The sequence below is a fragment of the Rattus norvegicus genome, chromosome 10 (assembly GCF_036323735.1).
Source record: "Rattus norvegicus strain BN/NHsdMcwi chromosome 10, GRCr8, whole genome shotgun sequence".
Classification (NCBI taxonomy): domain Eukaryota; kingdom Metazoa; phylum Chordata; class Mammalia; order Rodentia; family Muridae; genus Rattus; species Rattus norvegicus.
The window spans coordinates 2,816,146-2,837,367 of record NC_086028.1 but is presented as its reverse complement, the minus strand read 5'-3'; the positions used below and the strand labels follow the sequence as shown (position 1 = coordinate 2,837,367).

Sequence of the window (21,222 nt, the reverse complement as noted above, 5' to 3'; positions counted from 1 at the left end):
CTGAGCCATCACTCCAGCTCCTTAATAAGTCTTTAAATAACCTAAATATGCTCTAAAATTCCCTACTTCTCTCATCAGGGATTGAGGACAACATGCCTGCCAAAAGACAGATTGTTAGCCATGTCTTACCTAACGTGTCATTGGCTCAGATGATGTGTCTGAGATCTAGCTCCCTGCTAAGTTCCCTTCGGTCAAACATTACTGAACATCATCACATATTGTCTTAGTTAAGAATCTATTGCTGTGACAAAACTCCATGACTATAGAAACTTTTATACAGGAAAATATTTAATTTGTTCTTAGAGGTTCGTGGGTTTAGTCTATTATTATTGCAGAAAGCGAGGCAGTACCCAGGCACACATAGTACTGGAGAGGTAGTTGAGAGTTCCATGTCCAGATCATCAGGTAGCAAGAAGAGAGAGAAACACTAGACTGGCTTGAGATTCTGCAAGTACAAAGCACACACCAGAGATAGCTTCCTCCAACAAGCCCGCATATACTCTAACAGTGCCACTCCCTATGAGTCTATCCATGTTCATTCAACCAAGCACACATAAAATAGTGAATATTAATTTGAAAACCAATTGGAATTACAGTTCAAAGAAAGATTTAGCTTTGATTTCTGACCATTATTAGTGAGTAATGGATTCATTGGGTGTAATAATTATGTCTAATCTGCGCCTCCCTTTCCTAATGTTGAAGTTATACACTTTAAGGCAATTAGCTACTTGCAGCGAAGATGAGCATTTGGTGTAAGTGGACTGCAAAAAGAGCTATCATTTCTGCTTGCTTTCTACCTTCTAAGTGGGCCTTAAAACAGAAAAGAGGGATATTAGTTTTTAGTTGCTTTGACAAAATTCTAACAGAAATTATATAAGGAAGGAAATCGCATGGCTGCCAGAAATTTCAGTGTATTACAGTGCAGAAGGCAAATAGGTTGGCTTGGTCTGTGTCAGTTGTCGGCTGTTTCTTATACTTTGGTAGACCAGGAAACAGACAACTCAGAAAGGTGCCAGAATGTTGATGACCATTAAGATTTATCATAGGCAACTTTCTTCTGGGGAGTAGGCCATATTCCAAAGGTTAAACAATTACCCAAGACAGGAACCAAGTATTCAAACACACAAGCCTTTGTATTTGTGGTGTGTGTGTGTGTGCGTGTGTGTGTGTGTGTGTGTGTGTGTGTGTGTGTGTGTGTGTGTGTTAATGCTAAAATGTTTTTAGTCAGAGTAAATTAGAGGTCCATGATGAGATGGCTAAGTGGATAAAGGTACTTGCTACCAAGATTGACAGCTCAAATTTGATTGAGCCCAGAGACTGGCATGGTCTGAGGAGAGAACTGACAGCCATAAATCATCCTTCTTACCCTAATATTTCTGCAATGGCACACATGTGCACTGCCTTCTATTCTGCCAAATAATTAAGTCTAGGTTGTCTCTGTACTCACAGAGGCATGGTTGCCTCTGTCTCCTAAGTGCTGGGATTAAAGGCATGTGCAACACACCCAGCTTCCTATTGCAGATCTTACTGCCATATATTCTCTGGATTTCCACGTCCATACGAGGGAATATGGAAGCAAAGTTTGGAGAAGTGACTCGAGGAATGGCCATTCAGAGCCTGCCCCATGTGTGGCCAAAACTAGGTAAGATTGATGAAGCTAAGAAATGCATGCTGAAAGGGACCGGATATAAATCTCTCCTGAGAGACACATCCAGAGCATGCTCAATACAGAGGTCAATGCTAGCAGCAAACCACCGAACTTAAAATAGGACCCCCTTGAGGGGAATTAGAGGAAGGAGTGAAAGAGTTGGAGGAGCAATGCCAACCAACCAGAGCTTCCAGGTACTAAACCACTACCGAAAAACTATACATGGACTGACCCAGGGCTCCAACTGCATATGAAGCAGAGAATAGCCTTGTTGGGGTACCAGTGGAAGGGGAAGCCTTTGGTCCTGCCAAGGTTGGACCCCCAGTGCAGGGGAATATATCTAATAAAAATTAAAAAAAAAAACTAGAAAGACAATGATGCCAGGGCTCCAAGGGGTTAGCAAAAATTCTAAGAATGTTTACTTATTTCCACTTCTTATATCTTTGCTTATACTGTAAACATTTGTATATCAAACACATTGGTTTTGGGACCAAGGATATGGCTCAGTGCTTTAGAACATGTGATGCCCTTGCACAGAAGCTGGGTTCAATTCACAGCATCCACATGGTGGCTGACAACCACCTGTATATATTTGATTTCCGGGCACCTAATGCCCTCATTCGACCTCTGTGGGCAACAGCCACACACATAGTACCCAGATATAATACAGGCAAAACACCCATGTACATAAAAATATATAAATCTAAAGCACAAGCATGTTGATTATTCCCATGTTAAATGTAACTACTGCAGGAGTCTTTACTATTTATTACCTGTATTTTGATGACTTCTCCTGACCTGGGTTAAAAGTATATTCACTCTCTGAATTTTTATTCCCATAGCTTAACTTATTTTTATTTACACCTTAGGAAGTGACTGGCAAGGTGTTTCCAAGAATAAAGCTGTGAAGGCGGTACAGGACATGCTTGAGGCTGGGCTCCTCTTTTCTAACACCATCTGCAATACTGCAGGTATAAGTACACCCATGCATCCCACAAACACACATATGGATACACACAAGCAAGTATATCATTTCCCAAATTAGTGGAAATTACCTTTATAGGTGTTTTTCCTTCAGAGGTAATAGGTAGTGGCTCTCCCTGAGAACAAACATTAACTTCATGTCTTCCTAAAAGTTTTCGAACTCTGTTCTCTACTCTTCTGACCAGCTTGCTCTGATGTAAAAACCTCGATGAAGTTTTTATAGAGATACACTCAGTGTTGTTTATATTAATTTCTGGGTCTTTAGATACTTTCTATAATGGAAATATAGAGAATTAACTTTCTTAGTTTTGTTCCAAAATTAACTTTTGGGGGTGGGGTGAGGAGGCATATTTTTAACACTTCTTTACTCTTTCATAGTTACAGGGCATTGACACACAAAAAGTAAAAACAAAAACAATGAAATATCATCAAATATGTTTATTCGTGTATTACTAGAATATCATTAAGAAGTGAAAATATTTATGCTAGGCTAGACTACAAGAAAATCATGAACTGGGAACCTTGGTCTTGTCATTGGAATTTGAATTAAACTTAATTCATTATGTTTCAAAACTTCTACACCCTGTATAAGATGATTATTAATATTAATAGTCCCATTTTCATCAATCTTTGTCTTCTTTCATGATTGTGAAGTATAAATTCATTCTATTTACCATGTGTATATTTATTTAAATAATTAAACAGTAGGTTAATTGCTAGTGTTGTCCATGTCGTAGCACCTGTGAAACTGGTTTACAAACCCATTTGTCCATTATCCGCAGTCAAAAATCATGAAAAATGCAACTTATAATTCATATAAACCCCCACTTTGGGGTTCTAGGTAACCTCTAGAAGCTCATGGTTATGAAGTCACTTGAAAGTGAAATGTATTATCTAAATAAAAACCTTCTAATATTTCAAATCCTAAAGTGTAGCACAAATAGTGTAAGTTTATATTATCTCAAAATGCAAAATAATATAAAAAATTAAAATGTTACTACGGTGTGTGAATCATTACTTCCAAAATGGACAACTAATTAGAGGAAACTGGAGAAACTGTTTAACTGGATGAAGAGATTTAAACATAAACTTAGTGGAATCAAATAGAAAACACAGTGTAGCTTCTGGTCTCCACATGCACCCCACAGCTCCATACAGAAATCCCAACCTGAGAGAGCTGGTGTCCCAGGATTGCTGTCACTCCTAGGCTTACGGTTAAGATCACCACTTTTGCTCTCCTAACTGTCTAAAGAGGGACCCACCAGGAGTTCACAGGGCACAGGAACTGAGGAGCAGCTGGGGACAGGATCCTTCCAGTTTCCATCAGTGCCACAAAGCTAACTCTGTGACACAGCTCTCCATACCCAAATCCCAACCAGAGAGAACTGGTCTCCAAAAGGAGTTTACATACCTAAAATCACAGGCCCTCAGGGGACAAGCTCCAGTCAAAGACAGCAAGACCAACTAACACCAGAGATAACCAGATGATAAGAGACAAGCTTAAGAACCTAAGCAATAAAAAGCAAAGCTACTTGGTATAATCAGAACCCAGTTCTCTTACAACAGCAAATCTTGAATAACCCAACACACCAAAGAAAACCAAGATTTGGATTTAAAATCACATCCATGATGATGATAGAGAACTTTAAGAAGGACTTAAATAACTCCCTTAAAGAAATACAGGACAACACGGGTAAACAAGTTAGAAGCCCTTAAAGAGGAAACACAAAATTCCGTTAGAGAATTACAGAAAAATAAAACCAAAGAGGTAAAGGAGTAGAACAATATCATCCAGGATCTAAAAATAGAAATAGAAACAATAAAGAAATGACAAAAGGAGAAAACCCTGGAGATAGAAAACATAGGAAAGAGAACAGGAGTCATAGATGCAAGCATCACCAATGGAATACAAGAGATAGAAGAGAGAATCTCTGGGGCAGAAGATACCATAGAAAACATTGACACAACAAAGAAAATGTAGAAGGCAAAAGATCCTAATACAAAAACATCCAATAAATCCAGGACACAATGAGAATACCAACCTAAGGATAATAGGTATAGAAGAGAGCGAAGAGTACAACTTAAAGGGCCAGTAAATATCCTCAACAAAATCATAGAAGAAAACTTCCCTAACCTAAAGAAAGAGATTCCCATAAACATACAAGAAGCCTACAGAACTCTAAATAGATTGGACCAGAAAAGAAATTCCTCCTATCACATAATAGCCAAAAAAAAAAAAAAAAACCAAAATGCACAAAACAAAGAAAGAATATTAAAAGCAGTAAGAGAAAAAAAAGTTAAGTAACATATAAAGATAGACCTATCCAAATTACACCAGATTTCTCAACAGAGACTATGAAAGCTAGAAAATCCTGTGCAGATGTCATACACACCCTAGGACAACACAAATGCCAGCCCAGGCTACTATATCCAGGAAAACTCTCCATTACCATAGATAAAGAAACCAAGATATTCCATGACATAACCAAATTTATACAATATATTTCTACAAATCCAGCTCTACAAAGGATCAAAAACTCCAACACAAGGAGAGAAACTACAACCAAGTAAAAGCAAGAAAGTAATCTTTTTTCAACTAACCCAAAAGAAGATAGCCACACAAAACAATTCCACCTCTAACAACAAAAATAATAGGAAACAACAATCATTGGTCCATAATATCTCTCAACCTCAATGGACTCAATTCACCAATAAAAAGACATAGACTGGGGCTGGGGATTTAGCTCAGTGGTAGAGCGCTTACCTAGGAAGCGCAAGGCCCTGGGTTCGGTCCCCAGCTCCGAAAAAAAGAACCAAAAAAAAAAAAGACATAGACTGGCAGCACCCCACGAGCGAACTTGAGCCTCGGGACCACAGGTAAGACCAAATTTTCTGCTGCAAGAAAGCTGCCTGGTGAGCTTGGGACACAGGGAAGCAGAATTTCTCTAGAACCGGGCACGTTCTGTGTTTACCGGAAGTCCCACACCCGCGGATCCCGGCCCGCAGCAGCTCTCTGCTCCCAGACCCGGTGAGAGAGAGACCCAACCGCCTGGTCAGGTGGGCACTCCTGAGGCTGCAGAGCGGAAGAGACCACCAACACTGCTCACCCCTGCCCACATCCCTGGCCCAAGAGGAAACTATATAAGGCCTCTGGGCTCCCGTGGGGGAGGGCCCAGGAGCGGCAGGACCCCTGCCGGAGACACCGCCGGACCCTGAAGGAAACAGACCGGATAAACAGTTCTCTGCACCCAAATCCCGTGGGAGGGAGAGCTAAACCTTCAGAGAGGCAGACAGGCCTGGGAAACCAGAAGAGACTGCTCCCTGCACACACATCTCGGACGCCAGAGGAAAAAGCCAAAGACCATCTGGAACCCTGGTGCACTGAAGCTCCTGGAAGGGGCGGCACAGGTCTTCCTGGTTGCTGCCGCTGCAGAGAGCCCCTGGACAGCACCCCACGAGCAAACCTGAGCCTCGGGACCACAGGTAAGACCAAATTTTCTGCTGCAAGAAAGCTGCCTGGTGAACTCAAGACACAGGCCCACAGGAACAGCTGAAGACCTGTAGAGAGGAAAAACTACACGCCCGAAAGCAGAACACACTGTCCCCATAACTGACTGAAAGAGAGGAAAACAGGTCTACAGCACTCCTGACACACAGGCTTATAGGACAGTCTAGCCACTGTCAGAAATAGCAGAACAAAGTAACACTAGAGATAATCTGATGGCGAGAGGCAAGCGCAGGAACCCAAGCAACAGAAACCAAGACTACATGCCATCATCGGAGCCCAATTCTCCCACCAAAACAAACATGGAATATCCAAACACACCAGAAAAGCAAGATCTAGTTTCAAAATCATATTTGATCATGATGCTGGAGGACTTCAGGAAAGACCTGAACACACTTAGGGAAGCACAGGAAAACATTAATAAACAAGTAAAAGCCTACAGAGAGGAATCGCAAAAATCCCTGAAAGAATTCCAGGAAAACACAATCAAACAGTTGAAGGAATTAAAAATGGAAATAGAAGCAATCAAGAAAGAACACATGGAAACAACCCTGGATATAGAAAACCAAAAGAAGAGACAAGGAGCTGTAGATACAAGCTTCACCAACAGAATACAAGAGATGGAAGAGAGAATCTCAGGAGCAGAAGATTCCATAGAAATCATTGACTCAACTGTCAAAGATAATGTAAAGCGGAAAAAGCTACTGGTCCAAAACATACAGGAAATCCAGGACTCAATGAGAAGATCAAACCTAAGGATAATAGGTATAGAAGAGAGTGAAGACTCCCAGCTCAAAGGACCAGTAAATATCTTCAACAAAATCATAGAAGAAAACTTCCCTAACCTAAAAAAAGAGATACCCATAGACATACAGGAAGCCTACAGAACTCCAAATAGATTGGACCAGAAAAGAAACACCTCCCGTCACATAATTGTCAAAACACCAAACGCACAAAATAAAGAAAGAATATTAAAAGCAGTAAGGGAAAAAGGTCAAGTAACATATAAAGGGAGACCTATCAGAATCACACCAGACTTCTCGCCAGAAACTATGAAGGCCAGAAGATCCTGGACTGATGTTATACAGACCCTAAGAGAACACAAATGCCAGCCCAGATTACTGTATCCAGCAAAACTCTCAATTAACATTGATGGAGAAACCAAGATATTCCATGACAAAACCAAATTTACACAATATCTTTCTACAAATCCAGCACTACAAAGGATAATAAATGGTAAAGCCCAACATAAGGAGGCAAGCTATACCCTAGAAGAAGCAAGAAACTAATCGTCTTGGCAACAAAACAAAGAGAATGAAAGCACACAAACATAACCTCACATCAAATATGAATATAACGGGAAGCAATAAGCACTATTCCTTAATATCTCTCAATATCAATGGCCTCAACTCCCCAATAAAAAGACATAGATTAACAAACTGGATACGCAACGAGGACCCTGCATTCTGCTGCCTACAGGAAACACACGTCAGAGACAAAGACAGACACTACCTCAGAGTGAAAGGCTGGAAAACAACTTTCCAAGCAAATGGTCAGAAGAAGCAAGCTGGAGTAGCCATTCTAATATCAAATAAAATCAATTTCCAAATAAAAGTCGTCAAAAAAGATAAGGAAGGACACTTCATATTCATCAAAGGAAAAATCAACCAAGATGAACTCTCAATCCTAAATATCTATGCCCCAAATACAAGGGCACCTACATATGTAAAAGAAACCTTACTAAAGCTCAAAACACACATTGCACCTCACACAATAATAGTGGGAGATTTCAACACCCCACTCTCATCAATGGACAGATCATGGAAACAGAAATTAAACAGTGATGTAGACAGACTAAGAGAAGTCATGAGCCAAATGGACTTAACGGATATTTATAGAACATTCTATCCTAAAGCAAAAGGATATACCTTCTTCTCAGCTCCTCATGGTACTTTCTCCAAAATTGACCATATAATTGGTCAAAAAACGGGCCTCAACAGGTACAGAAAGATAGAAATAATCCCATGCGTGCTATCGGACCACCACGGCCTAAAACTGGTCTTCAATAACAATAAGGGAAGAATGCCCACATATACGTGGAAATTGAACAATGCTCTACTCAATGATAACCTGGTCAAGGAAGAAATAAAGAAAGAAATTAAAAACTTTTTAGAATTTAATGAAAATGAAGATACAACATACTCAAACTTATGGGACACAATGAAAGCTGTGCTAAGAGGAAAACTCATAGCGCTGAGTGCCTGCAGAAAGAAACAGGAAAGAGCATATGTCAGCAGCTTGACAGCACACCTAAAAGCTCTAGAACAAAAAGAAGCAAATACACCCAGGAGGAGTAGAAGGCAGGAAATAATCAAACTCAGAGCTGAAATCAACCAAGTAGAAACAAAAAGGACCATAGAAAGAATCAACAGAACCAAAAGTTGGTTCTTTGAGAAAATCAACAAGATAGATAAACCCTTAGCCAGACTAACGAGAGGACACAGAGAGTGTGTCCAAATTAACAAAATCAGAAATGAAAAGGGAGACATAACTACAGATTCGGAGGAAATTCAAAAAATCATCAGATCTTACTATAAAAACCTATATTCAACAAAATTTGAAAATCTTCAGGAAATGGACAATTTCCTAGACAGATACCAGGTATCGAAGTTAAATCAGGAACAGATAAACCAGTTAAACAACCCCATAACTCCTAAGGAAATAGAAGCAGTCATTAAAGGTCTCCCAACCAAAAAGAGCCCAGGTCCAGACGGGTTTAGTGCAGAATTCTATCAAACCTTCATAGAAGACCTCATACCAATATTATCCAAACTATTCCACAAAATTGAAACAGATGGAGCCCTACCGAATTCCTTCTATGAAGCCACAATTACTCTTATACCTAAACCACACAAAGACACAACAAAGAAAGAGAACTTCAGACCAATTTCCCTTATGAATATCGACGCAAAAATACTCAATAAAATTCTGGCAAACCGAATTCAAGAGCACATCAAAACAATCATCCACCATGATCAAGTAGGCTTCATCCCAGGCATGCAGGGATGGTTTAATATACGGAAAACCATCAACGTGATCCATTATATAAACAAACTGAAAGAACAGAACCACATGATCATTTCATTAGATGCTGAGAAAGCATTTGACAAAATTCAACACCCCTTCATGATAAAAGTCCTGGAAAGAATAGGAATTCAAGGCCCATACCTAAACATAGTAAAAGCCATATACAGCAAACCAGTTGCTAACATTAAACTAAATGGAGAGAAACTTGAAGCAATCCCACTAAAATCAGGGACTAGACAAGGCTGCCCACTCTCTCCCTACTTATTCAATATAGTTCTTGAAGTTCTAGCCAGAGCAATCAGACAACAAAAGGAGATCAAAGGGATACAGATCGGAAAAGAAGAGGTCAAAATATCACTATTTGCAGATGACATGATAGTATATTTAAGTGATCCCAAAAGTTCCACCAGAGAACTACTAAAGCTGATAAACAACTTCAGCAAAGTGGCTGGGTATAAAATTAACTCAAATAAATCAGTTGCCTTCCTCTATACAAAAGAGAAACAAGCCGAGAAAGAAATTAGGGAAACGACACCCTTCATAATAGACCCAAATAATATAAAGTACCTCGGTGTGACTTTAACCAAGCAAGTAAAAGATCTGTACAATAAGAACTTCAAGACACTGAGGAAAGAAATTGAAGAAGACCTCAGAAGATGGAAAGATCTCCCATGCTCATGGATTGGCAGGATTAATATGGTAAAAATGGCCATTTTACCAAAAGCAATCTACAGATTCAATGCAATCCCCATCAAAATACCAATCCAATTCTTCAAAGAGTTAGACAGAACAATTTGCAAATTCATCTGGAATAACAAAAAACCCAGGATAGCTAAAGCCATCCTCAACAATAAAAGGACTTCAGGGGGAATCACTATCCCTGAACTCAAGCAGTATTACAGAGCAATAGTGATAAAAACTGCATGGTATTGGTACAGAGACAGACAGATAGACCAATGGAATAGAATTGAAGACCCAGAAATGAACCCACACACCTATGGTCACTTGATTTTTGACAAAGGAGCCAAAACCATCCAATGGAAAAAAGATAGTATTTTCAGCAAATGGTGCTGGTTCAACTGGAGGGCAACATGTAGAAGAATGCAGATCGATCCATCCTTATCACCCTGTACAAAGCTAAAGTCCAAGTGGATCAAGGACCTCCACATCAAACCAGACACACTCAAACTAATAGAAGAAAAACTAGGGAAGCATCTGGAACACATGGGCACTGGAAAAAATTTCCTGAACAAAACACCAATAGCTTATGCTCTAAGATCAAGAATCGACAAATGGGATCTCATAAAACTGCAAAGCTTCTGTAAGGCAAAGGACACTGTGGTTAGGACAAAACGGCAACCAACAGATTGGGAAAAGATCTTTACCAATCCTACAACAGATAGAGGCCTTATTTCCAAAATATACAAAGAACTCAAGAAGTTAGACCGCAGGGAAACAAATAACCCTATTAAAAAATGGGGTTCAGAGCTAAACAAAGAATTCACAGCTGAGGAATGCCGAATGGCTGAGAAACACCTAAAGAAATGTTCAACATCTTTAGTCATAAGGGAAATGCAAATCAAAACAACCCTGAGATTTCACCTCACACCAGTGCGATTGGCTAAGATCAAAAACTCAGGTGACAGCAGATGCTGGCGAGGATGTGGAGAAAGAGGAACACTCCTCCATTGTTGGTGGGATTGCAGACTGGTAAAACCATTCTGGAAATCAGTCTGGAGGTTCCTCAGAAAATTGGACATTGAACTGCCTGATGATCCAGCTATACCTCTCTTGGGCATATACCCAAAAGATGCCTCAACATATAAAAGAGACACGTGCTCCACTATGTTCATCGCAGCCTTATTTATAATAGCCAGAAAATGGAAAGAACCCAGATGCCCTTCAACAGAGGAATGGATACAGAAAATGTAGTACATCTACACAATGGAATATTACTCAGCTATCAAAAACAACGAGTTTATGAAATTCGTAGGCAAATGGTTGGAACTGGAAAATATCATCCTGAGTGAGCTAACCCAATCACAGAAAGACATACATGGTATGCACTCATTGATAAGTGGCTATTAGCCCAAATGCTTGAATTACCCTAGATCCCTAGAACAAACGAAACTCAAGACGGATGATCAAAATGTGAATGCTTCACTCCTTCTTTAAATGAGGAAAAAGAATACCCTTGGCAGGGAAGGGAGAGGCAAAGATTAAAACAGAGACTGAAGGAACACCCATTCAGAGCCTGCCCCACATGTGGCCCATACATATACAGCCACCCAATTAGACAAGATGGATGAAGCAAAGAAGTGCAGACCGACAGGAGCCGGATGTAGATCACTCCTGAGAGACACAGCCAGAATACAGCAAATATAGAGGCGAATGCCAGCAGCAAACCACTGAACTGAGAATAGGTCCCCTATTGAAGGAATCAGAGAAAGAACTGGAAGAGCTTGAAGGGGCTCGAGACCCCAAAAGTACAACAATGTCAAGCAACCAGAGCTTCCAGGGACTAAGCCACTACCTAAAGACTATACATGGACTGACCCTGGACTCTGACCCCATAGGTAGCAATGAATATCCTAGTAAGAGCACCAGTGGAAGGGGAAGCCCTGGGTCCTGCTAAGACTGAACCCCCAGTGAACTAGACTGTTGGGGGGAGGGCGGCAATGGGGGGAGGGTTGGGAGGGGAACACCCATAAGGAAGGGGAGGGGGGAGGGGGATGTTTGCCCGGAAACCGGGAAAGGGAATAACACTCGAAATGTATATAAGAAATACTCAAGTTAATAAAAAAAAAAAAAAAAGACATAGACTAATAGCCTGGATATAGAAACAAGAGACAGCATTTTGTTGCATATAGGAACTGCACCTCAGTGACAAAGACAGACACTTCCTCAAAATAAAAGTCTGGGATAAAAGGTTCCAAGCAAATGGTACTAAGAAACAAGATGGAATACTGGTTGTAATATCAAATAAAATCCACTTTCAACCAAAAGTTATCAACAAAAGATAAGAAAGGACACTTCATGCTCATCAAGGGAAAAATCCACCACAATGTACCTTCTATTCTGAAAATCTATGCTCCAAATGCAAGGGTACCCACATTCATAAAGAAACTTTACTAAACTACAAACCAGACTTCAACACCCCACTCTCATCAGTGAACAGATTATGGAAAGAGAAACTAAACAGAAACACAGTGAAACTAGCAGAAGTTATGAACCACATGGATTTAAGAGATATCTATGGAACATTTCATCCTAAAACAAAAGAATATAACTTTATCTCAGCACCTCATGGTAACTTCTCCAAAATTCACCACACAATAGGTCACAAAACAGACCTCAACAGATACAAGAAGATTGAAATAATCCAATACATTCTATCAGGTCACCTTAGACTAAGGAGACTGGTCTTCAATAACAACAAAACTGAGAGAAAGCCCACATACACATGGAAACTGAACAAAATTTTATCTACTCAGTGATAACTTTATCAAGGAAGAAATAAAGAAATTAAAGACTGTTTAGAATGTAATGATAATTAAGGCATGAAACGTGTGGGGCACAATGAAATCAGTGCTAAGTGGAAAAGATTGATGAAGCTAGAAAATGCATGCTGAACAGAACCAGATAGAGATCTCTCCTGAGATCATCCAGAGCATGTCCATTACAGAGGTCAATGCTAGCAGCAAACCACCAAACTTAAAATAGGACCCCATTTGGGGGGAATTAGAGGAAGTATTGAAATAGGTGAAGGAGCTTGCAACCCCATAAAAACAACAATGCCAACCAACCAGAGCTCCAGGGACTAAACCACTACTGAAAGACCATACATGGACTGACCCAGGGCTCCAACTGCATATGTAGCAGAGAATAGCCTTGTTGGGGCACCAGTGGAAGGGGAAGCCCTTGGTCCTGCCAATGTTGGACCCCTAGTGCAGGGGAATATGGAGGATGCAATAAGGGGGATATATAGGGGGAATACCAGCATGGGGGAGGGGGAGGGGGAGGAATGGGGGCTTATGTACAGAAAATCAGGAAGGGGAATAACACTTGAAGTGTAAGTAAAGAAATATATCTAATAAAAAATTTAAAAAACTAGAAAAAAGGAAATTACATATAGCTAAATTTCCATAATTTCTGTTATTCTCCATACAGGTGTAAAGATGGGAACAGAAGTGATGCTCTCATGTGTGATACTGAAATATGAGTGTCTGAGAAAGAAAACACCTAACTGCCTTTATGCTGATGGTAAATCATTAAAATAACTGGAGTCATTAAACTATATTCCCTCTAATGTGGATTTATTTCTGCAACCACCCTTGGTAAAATATCAGAGATATCTTTTGCTGAAGAACTATACTCAATCTCCACTCACTGTGTATTTACAGGCCGTTCTCTTACTTAGGTACCACTAGCTACAAGAACTTACAGCTCACTTCGAATTTATAGAATATATAGAAAGGTCCACATCTAAAAAATGGTTTTCTCTGACCATCTTTCCAAAACTGAGATAGGCAGACTACTCTAATTTTAACAAAATTTGTAAGAAAATAAACTTCACAAACTAGTATTTACCTTTATAATGGAAATACTGTCATTGTTCTCTGTTGTAGGCCCAGGAATATCAGGGTCAGGTTTGTCAGGGAGCCTTTAGAATAAAAACATAGTTTGATCATTTGAACAATTCTCATGAAATATCTATTACCTATATATTGAGTGACATTTCTGCATTTATATAATTCAAAGTCAGCAGGTGTTTTAAAACTTTTGGTTGTCTTTGTTTAGCTTATCTCAATGTGTAAAACATTCAAGAAAGACTAGTTCCTAATCTTCAGAAATGGTTCAGAAAATAAGAGTGCTTGCTGCCCATACACAACAACCTGAGTTTAGATGTTCAACATATGCATAAATACTTGGGCATGCTCTTGTAACCCCAGTACTGTGGGTGGCACAGACAGGGGTATCATGGGGACTTGTTGACTTCAAGTAAAGCTCCAGGTTCAATGAGACACCTTAGATAAGGTAGATTGATAGAACAAGACACCAATATCCTCCTCTTACCTCCAAGCGTGCACACAAATATATGCAACATATGCAATACACATACACAGAAAGAGAGCCGATGTATTGACTTTTGCCTGTATAAATTATCTGTCTTAAAGTTGAACCGATAATTTTCTTAACAAGTACATATGTCTGCTACCTGAACTGAAATTAATCCATTGCTTAAAACAAGGTAGAATATTGGCTACGTCTGCTCCAATGGCTAACTCTGGCTGAAAACCCATCTCTGCATGTCCTGTCTACTGTCTACATCTCAGTAAGATTAAGTGCCTTATTTATGTAAATTGATAAAGGAATATAAAATACCACAAGCATATCTGCTATAGAGATCTCTGTAAGGGGTTCAAATTACCTTAACACCTTTGGGGATAGGGGGAGGATGCACATGTGTATAGATATATGGGTGGGTGGTGTGTGTGTGTGTGTGTGTGTGTGTGTGTGTGTGTGTGTGTGTGTGTGTGTTCTTTTTACTGGAATTTTTTAATTACATTTCAAATGTTATTCCCTTTCCCAGTTTCCCCTCTATAAGCCCCATCCCTTCTCCCTTCCCTTCTTCTATAAGGGTGTTCCCCTCCCCAACCATCCCACTTCCCGCCTCCCCACCAACATTCCCCTACACTGGGGGGGGGGGGGCTCCAGCCTTGGAAAAACCAAGGGCTTCTCCTCCCACTGGTGCCCAGCAAGGCCATTCTCTGTTACATATGCAGCTGGAGCCATGGGTCTGTCCATGTGTTCTCTTTGAGTAGTGGTTTAGTCCATAGGAGCTCTGGTTGGTTGGTATTGTTGTTCTTATGGTGTTGCAAGCCCCTTCAGCTCCTTCAATCCTTTCTCTAACTTCTCCAATGGGGACCCTGTTCTCAGTTCAATAGTTTGCTGCTAGCATTCACCTCTGTATTTGTCATGTTCTGCCTGAGCCTCTCAGGAGACAGATATATCAGCCTCCAGTCAGCATGCACTAGATTTGGTGGAGATATATATATGCTGAATCCCAAGTTGCGGTAGGTTCTAAATAGCCATTCCTCAATCTCTGCTCCAAACATTGTCTCCATATCCCTTCCTATAAATATTTGTGTTACCCCTTTTAAGAAGGACTGAAGCATCCGCACTTCTTGAGGTGCATGTGGTCTGTGGATTGTATGCTGGGTAATTTGAACTTTTGGACCAATATCCATTTATCAGTGAATGCATTCCATGTGTGTTGTTTTGTGACTGGGTTACCTCACTCAGGATGACATTTTCCATTTCATTCCATTTGCCTATGAATTTCATGAAGTCATCGTTTTTGATAGCTGAGTAGTACTGCATTGTGTAAATGTAACACATTTTCTGTATCCATTCCTCTGTTGAAGGGCATCTGGGTTCTTTCCAGCTTCTGGCTATTGTAAATAAGGCTGCTATGAATAGAGTGGAGCATGTGTCTTTGTTGTCTGTTGGAGCATCATTTGGGTATATGTCCAGGAGTGGTATAGCTGGGTCCTCAGGTAGTAAGTACTATGTCCAATTTTCTGAGGAACCTCCAGACTGATTTCCAGAATGGTTGTACCAGCTTGCAACCCACCAACAATGGAGGAGTGTTCCTCTTTTTCCACATCCTTGCCAGCATCTGTTATTACCTGAGTTTTTGATCTTAGCCATTCTCACTGGGGTAAGGTAGAATATCAGGGTTGTTTTGATTTGCATTTTCCTGATGACTAAGAATGTTGAATGTTTCTTTAGGTGCTTCTCAGCCACTCAATATTCCTCAACTGAGAAATCTTTGTTTAGCTATGTACCCCATTGTTAATAGGGTTATTTAGCTCTCTGGAGTCTAACTTCTTGAGTTCTTTGTATATATTCAAGATTAGCCCTCTATCAGATGTAGGATTGGTAAAGATCTTTTCTCAATCTGTTGGTTGCTGTTTTGTTATATTGACAGTGTCCTTAGCCTTACAGAAGCTTTGCAGTTTTATGAGATCCCATTTGTTAATTCTTGATCTTAAAGAATAAGACTTTGGTGTTTTTTTTTCAGCAACTTTTCCCAATGCCCATGTGATCAAGATTCTTCCCCACTTTTTCATCTATTAGTTTGAGTGTATCTGGTTTGATGTGGAGGTCCCTTATCCACCTGGACTTAAGCTTTGTACAGGATAATAAGCATGTGTCGATTTGCATTCTTCTACATGCTGACCTCCAGTTGAACCAGCACTTTTGTTGAAAATGCTATGTTTTTTCCCACTGGATGCTTTTAGCTCCTTTGTCAAAGATCAAGTGACCATAGGTATGTGAGTTCATTTCTGGCATCTTCAATTCTATTCCATTGCTCTACTTGCCGGTCTCTGTACCAATACCACACAGCTTTTTATCACTATTGCTTTGTAATACTGCTTGAGATCAGAGATGGTGATTCCCTCAGAATTTCTTTTATTGTTGAAGAAAGTTTTCACTATCCTGGGTTTTTTGTTATTCCAAATGAATTTGCAAATTGCTCTAACTCTACAAAGAATTAAGTTGGAATTTTGACGGGGATTGCATTGAGTCTGTAGATTGCTTTTGACAAAATGGCCATTTTTATTATATTAATCCTGCCAATCCATAAGTATGGAAGGTCTTTCCATCTTCTGAGATCTTCAATTTCTCTCTTTAGAGACTGAAAGTTCTTGCCATACAAATCTTTCACTTGTTTGGTTAGAGTCCACCGAGGTATTTTATGTCATTTGTGACTGTTGTGAAGGGTGTCATTTCCCTAATTTCTTTTTCAACCTGTTTATCCTTTGATTAGAGGAAGGCTACTGTTTTGTTTGAATTAATTATATACCCAGCCACTTTGCTGAATGTGTTTATCAGGCTTAGTTGTTCTCTAGTGGAACTTTTGGGGTCACTTAAGTATACTACCATATCATCTGCAAATAGTGATATTTTCACTTCTTCTTTTCCATTTTGTATACCTTTGACCTCCTTTTGTTGTCTGATTGCTCTGGCTAGGACTTTGAGTGCTATATTGAATAAGTAGGGAGAGAGTGGCCAGCCTTGTCTAGTACCTGATTTTAGTGGCATTGCTTCAAGTTTCTCTCCATTTAGTTTGATGTGGGCCACTACTGGTTTGCTGTATATTGGTTTTACTATGTTTAGGTATGGGCCTTGAATTCCTGATCTTTCCAAGACTTTTAATATGAAGGGGTGTTGAATTGACAAATCAACTCTTCTAGGTTGGTTTTTTGGCAAGCCATAAGAGATAACTATAACACAGCCTTCTCAGTGATGGATAGAAACAACCATATGCAATTATGCCTGTGTTTTTATTTGTATGCTGAGATCAAACTCAGTACCCTCTGTCTATAGCAACTCATTTCATTAAAGGGTTTCTCTCCTCAGCCCCAAACTGGTACTTTCAAGAGACACTTTGATATTTTCAGGTCTTCCAGTTGGTCAGTCTAAACAGCAACAGCATTTTCCGTAGTCTTCAATTTTTTGTTTTAAGAATTTCGCGGGGGTTGGGGATTTAGCTCAGTGGTAGAGCGCTTGCCTAGCAAGCGCAAGGCCCTGGGTTCAGTCCCCAGCTCCGAAAAAAAAAAAAAAAAGAATTTCGCAATACTTTTAGTATCTCTAGATCTGAATTTTATTATTTTCACTGTCAAATCTGTCGTATACTCTGTTGTTGTTATCACTTCTCTAAGACTCTCACTTCTGCCCAAACTAATGTTCTTTAATCCCCACTATTCACAAATTCCTTCTCAACATCCTTTACTAGATTAACTTACTATGTCCACACTCACCCTCTTCCATGTGCCTTGCTACTTGTGCTTTTCTATTTTATTACTAAATATCCACATACCTGTGAATAAATAAGGTACTATTTCCTTTACAACTAGAGCTAGAGTACAAATTCCATTTCTGACACATACTGTGTTTGACATAAGTTTCATTCATGTGTTTGAACTTCAGGACCCCCAATAGAACAATTAAACACAAGAAAGTTGTCTTGATTAGGATTTCACTACTGTGAACAGACACTATGATAAATACAACTCTTATAAGGACAACATTTCATTATCACCAAGGCAGAAACATGGCAGCATCCAGGCAGGCATGTTGAAGTAGGAGCCTTAATCTGAAATCTGTTAGCAGAATACTGACTTCCAGGCAGCTAGGATGAGAGTTCTAAAGCCCACACCCACAGTGATACACCTACTCCAACCGGGCCACAAATACTACAACAGGGCCACACCTTCTAATAGTGCCACTCCCTGGACTGAGCATATACAAACCATCACATTCCACACCCTGGCCTCCATAGTCTTATTCAACTAAATATAGCATATGAAAAATACATTTAGTTCAACTTCCAGAATTCCCATAGTCGATAGCAGTCTCAACAATATTACAAGTTCAAAGTTCAAGGTCTTTTCAGAGATTTATCAAATCACTTAACTGTAATCCCCAAATCAAGACAGAAAAACCACTGGGGAAACTCCAAACTCTGCATCTCCATGTCTGATGTCAAAGTGCTCTGGATCTCCAACTCCATTTTTATCTTTGTTGACTGCAACAAACTTCTTTCTGCTGGTCTGGTTCCAATCCCTCTTAGCAACTTTCCTTAGCAGATAGCCCATGGATCTGGCATCTCAAACATCTTGAGGTCTCCAAGGCAACTTCAATATTACAACTTCTTGTTTCAGTGTCTGGGATCCACACATTATCTTCTGAGCTCCTCTGAAGGGCTGGCTTCATTTCTCCAGCTCTGCCCTCTGTAGCACTTGATCAACTCCATAGCTGCTGCTGTCCTTGATGATCATCCCATGGTACTGGCATCTCCAATACACTTCTGCTGCACCTAGGCTTCGCCAGTAGCCTCTCACAGGATCTCTTCATGGTGCCATGCCTCAAATCCTTTGCATGACTCCTTCAGTCCTGGGTTGTCAACTGCAACTGGGGCTACACCTTCACCAATGGCCTTCCATGGTCTCTTCATGGTCTCAGCTGCTCTTCATGACTCCTTCATGCCTTAAAAAATAGTACCACCTGGGTGACTTTTACACATCGCCAAGTACAGCTGCAGCACAAGGTACAACCTTGACTATCTCTGGAACACAGCTTCTATGTGCTTTCAGAATAGACTTCCCAGAAAATTTCACCTCAGTGATGCTGGTCTCTTCTTAATCACTGCTAATTTCTTAGTTCCAGCTACCCAACATCAATCGTCCCAGTAGTCTCTTTCTCCTCTTGACTCTAAAGCAGCGCCATATGGCTAAAGCTGCCAAGTTCTGCTATTTGCAGGAGGTGGAACTTGGCACCTTTTTTCTAATTACACTATCACTAGCTTCGTTCTTTTCCAACTCCTTCACTGCTTAAATGTGGCTGTCCTGGATCTTGCTCTGTAGATTGATCTTGAACTCATGTATCTGCATGCCTGTCTCCTGAGATAAAAGGTGTGTACCACCATGCCTGGATTGAAGCTTTTCTTCACCTAGAACTTGCTCTGTCTCAGGCTGTCTTTGAACTCAGAGATCTGTTTGGCTTTATCTCCTAGGATTAAAGGTGTATACCACCATGCCTGAATCTATGCTTAGTTGGGTAGGATCTTACCCCAAGGTCACTATTCCCTCAATTCAATTTAATATCCTTGAACACAAGATTCAGCTCCATTTCCTTCCTGGTGCCTTTTAATACTTGAAACACATAATTTATATTTTTCCTACCTCATCTTGCTTTTCATTAAAATGCTCTTCATAAGAGTAAACTTTAGTAATCACACAACAGAATTTACACCAGGCTGTTTTAAGACTTCTTTTGTCAATTCAATTAATCTTAGTCTTCACCTTAGCCTCAGGGAAACTCTTCAGACAAGGGCAAAAATTAGCCACATTCTTTACCAAAATATCACAAAAACAGTCTCTAGGTCACATATTGAAATTCTCCACTGAAACAAGATCCACACAATTTAAATCACTGTTAGTAACAAAGTTTTTAATATTCATGCTGGGATTTAAGCCCCCATTTAAAACATTCCACTGCTTTCAAAATCCAAAGTCCCTAAATCCACATTCTTCCAAACAAAAGCATGTTCAGGCCTATCACAGCAATACCCTAGTTCCTGGTACCAACTTCTTTCTAAGTTAGGGTTTTACTGCTGTGGACAGACATAATGATCAACATAACTTTTATAAGGACAACATTTAATTGAGGCTGACTTACAGGTTCAGAAGTTCAGTTCATTACCAAGGCAGGAACATGGCAGCACCCAGATAGGCATGGTGCAGGAGGAACTAAGAGTTCTATGTCTTTATCTGAAGGCTGCTAGCAGAATACTGACTTCCAGGCTGCTAGGATGAGGGTCTTAAAGTCCATGCCCACTGTGCCACACCTCCTGCAACAGGGCCACAAATACTCCAACAGGGCCATACCTTCTAAAGGTGTGACTGAGCATACACAAACCATAACAGAGGTTAAACACAAGAAGCACTAACAGGCATTTTGCTACATTTCTAAGAGTCTTTAAATCCTGAAACTGTAGATGTTTTTAATCTGTCTACAAAAGAAAATTAATGCTTAAGTTTTCACAAATGAAAATTTCACAAATTCAAGCTCTTGGGAAAACAGTTATCTAATTGGTTCTATAGAGGTTATAAGAACATTGATATTGAACATATGGTATCCTGGATGAGACAGAAGCAAGTTGTCCTCTGAGAGGATCCACCCAGCAGCTGGTTCAGACAGATGCAGACACCAAACAGTGGATGGAGCTTAAGAACTCTTATGGAAGAATAGGAGGAAGGATTGCAGACCCCAAAGGGGATAGGAATGCCACAGGAAGACCAATAGAGTCAACTAGCCTGGACTGTTGGGGCACTCAGTGTTTGAACTACCAACCAAAGAATATACATAGGCTAGACCTAGGCCTCACTGCTCATATGTAGCAGATGTGCAGCTTTTTGGGGGGCAT

The 21,222-nt window shown here is 40.1% G+C and overlaps 1 protein-coding gene across 9 annotated transcripts in view; it reads right to left on the bottom strand.

Annotated features, from left to right (window-relative positions):
• Positions 1–21,222, bottom strand: part of A630010A05Rikl (RIKEN cDNA A630010A05 gene like) — a 161,859-nt gene that overhangs the window by 52,407 nt on the left and 88,230 nt on the right. For 8 of the 9 annotated variants that reach the window (XM_039087599.2, XM_039087593.2, XM_063270059.1 and 5 more), the window contains 2 exons: positions 13,815–13,887; positions 2,704–2,904 (listed from right to left, as the gene is read on the bottom strand). In XM_039087599.2, coding sequence (XP_038943527.1) covers positions 2,704–2,904; positions 13,815–13,887 — 274 coding nt within the window. The remainder of the gene's footprint in view (positions 1–2,703; positions 2,905–13,814; positions 13,888–21,222) is intronic. The other variant, XM_063270058.1, reaches the window with a different exon arrangement.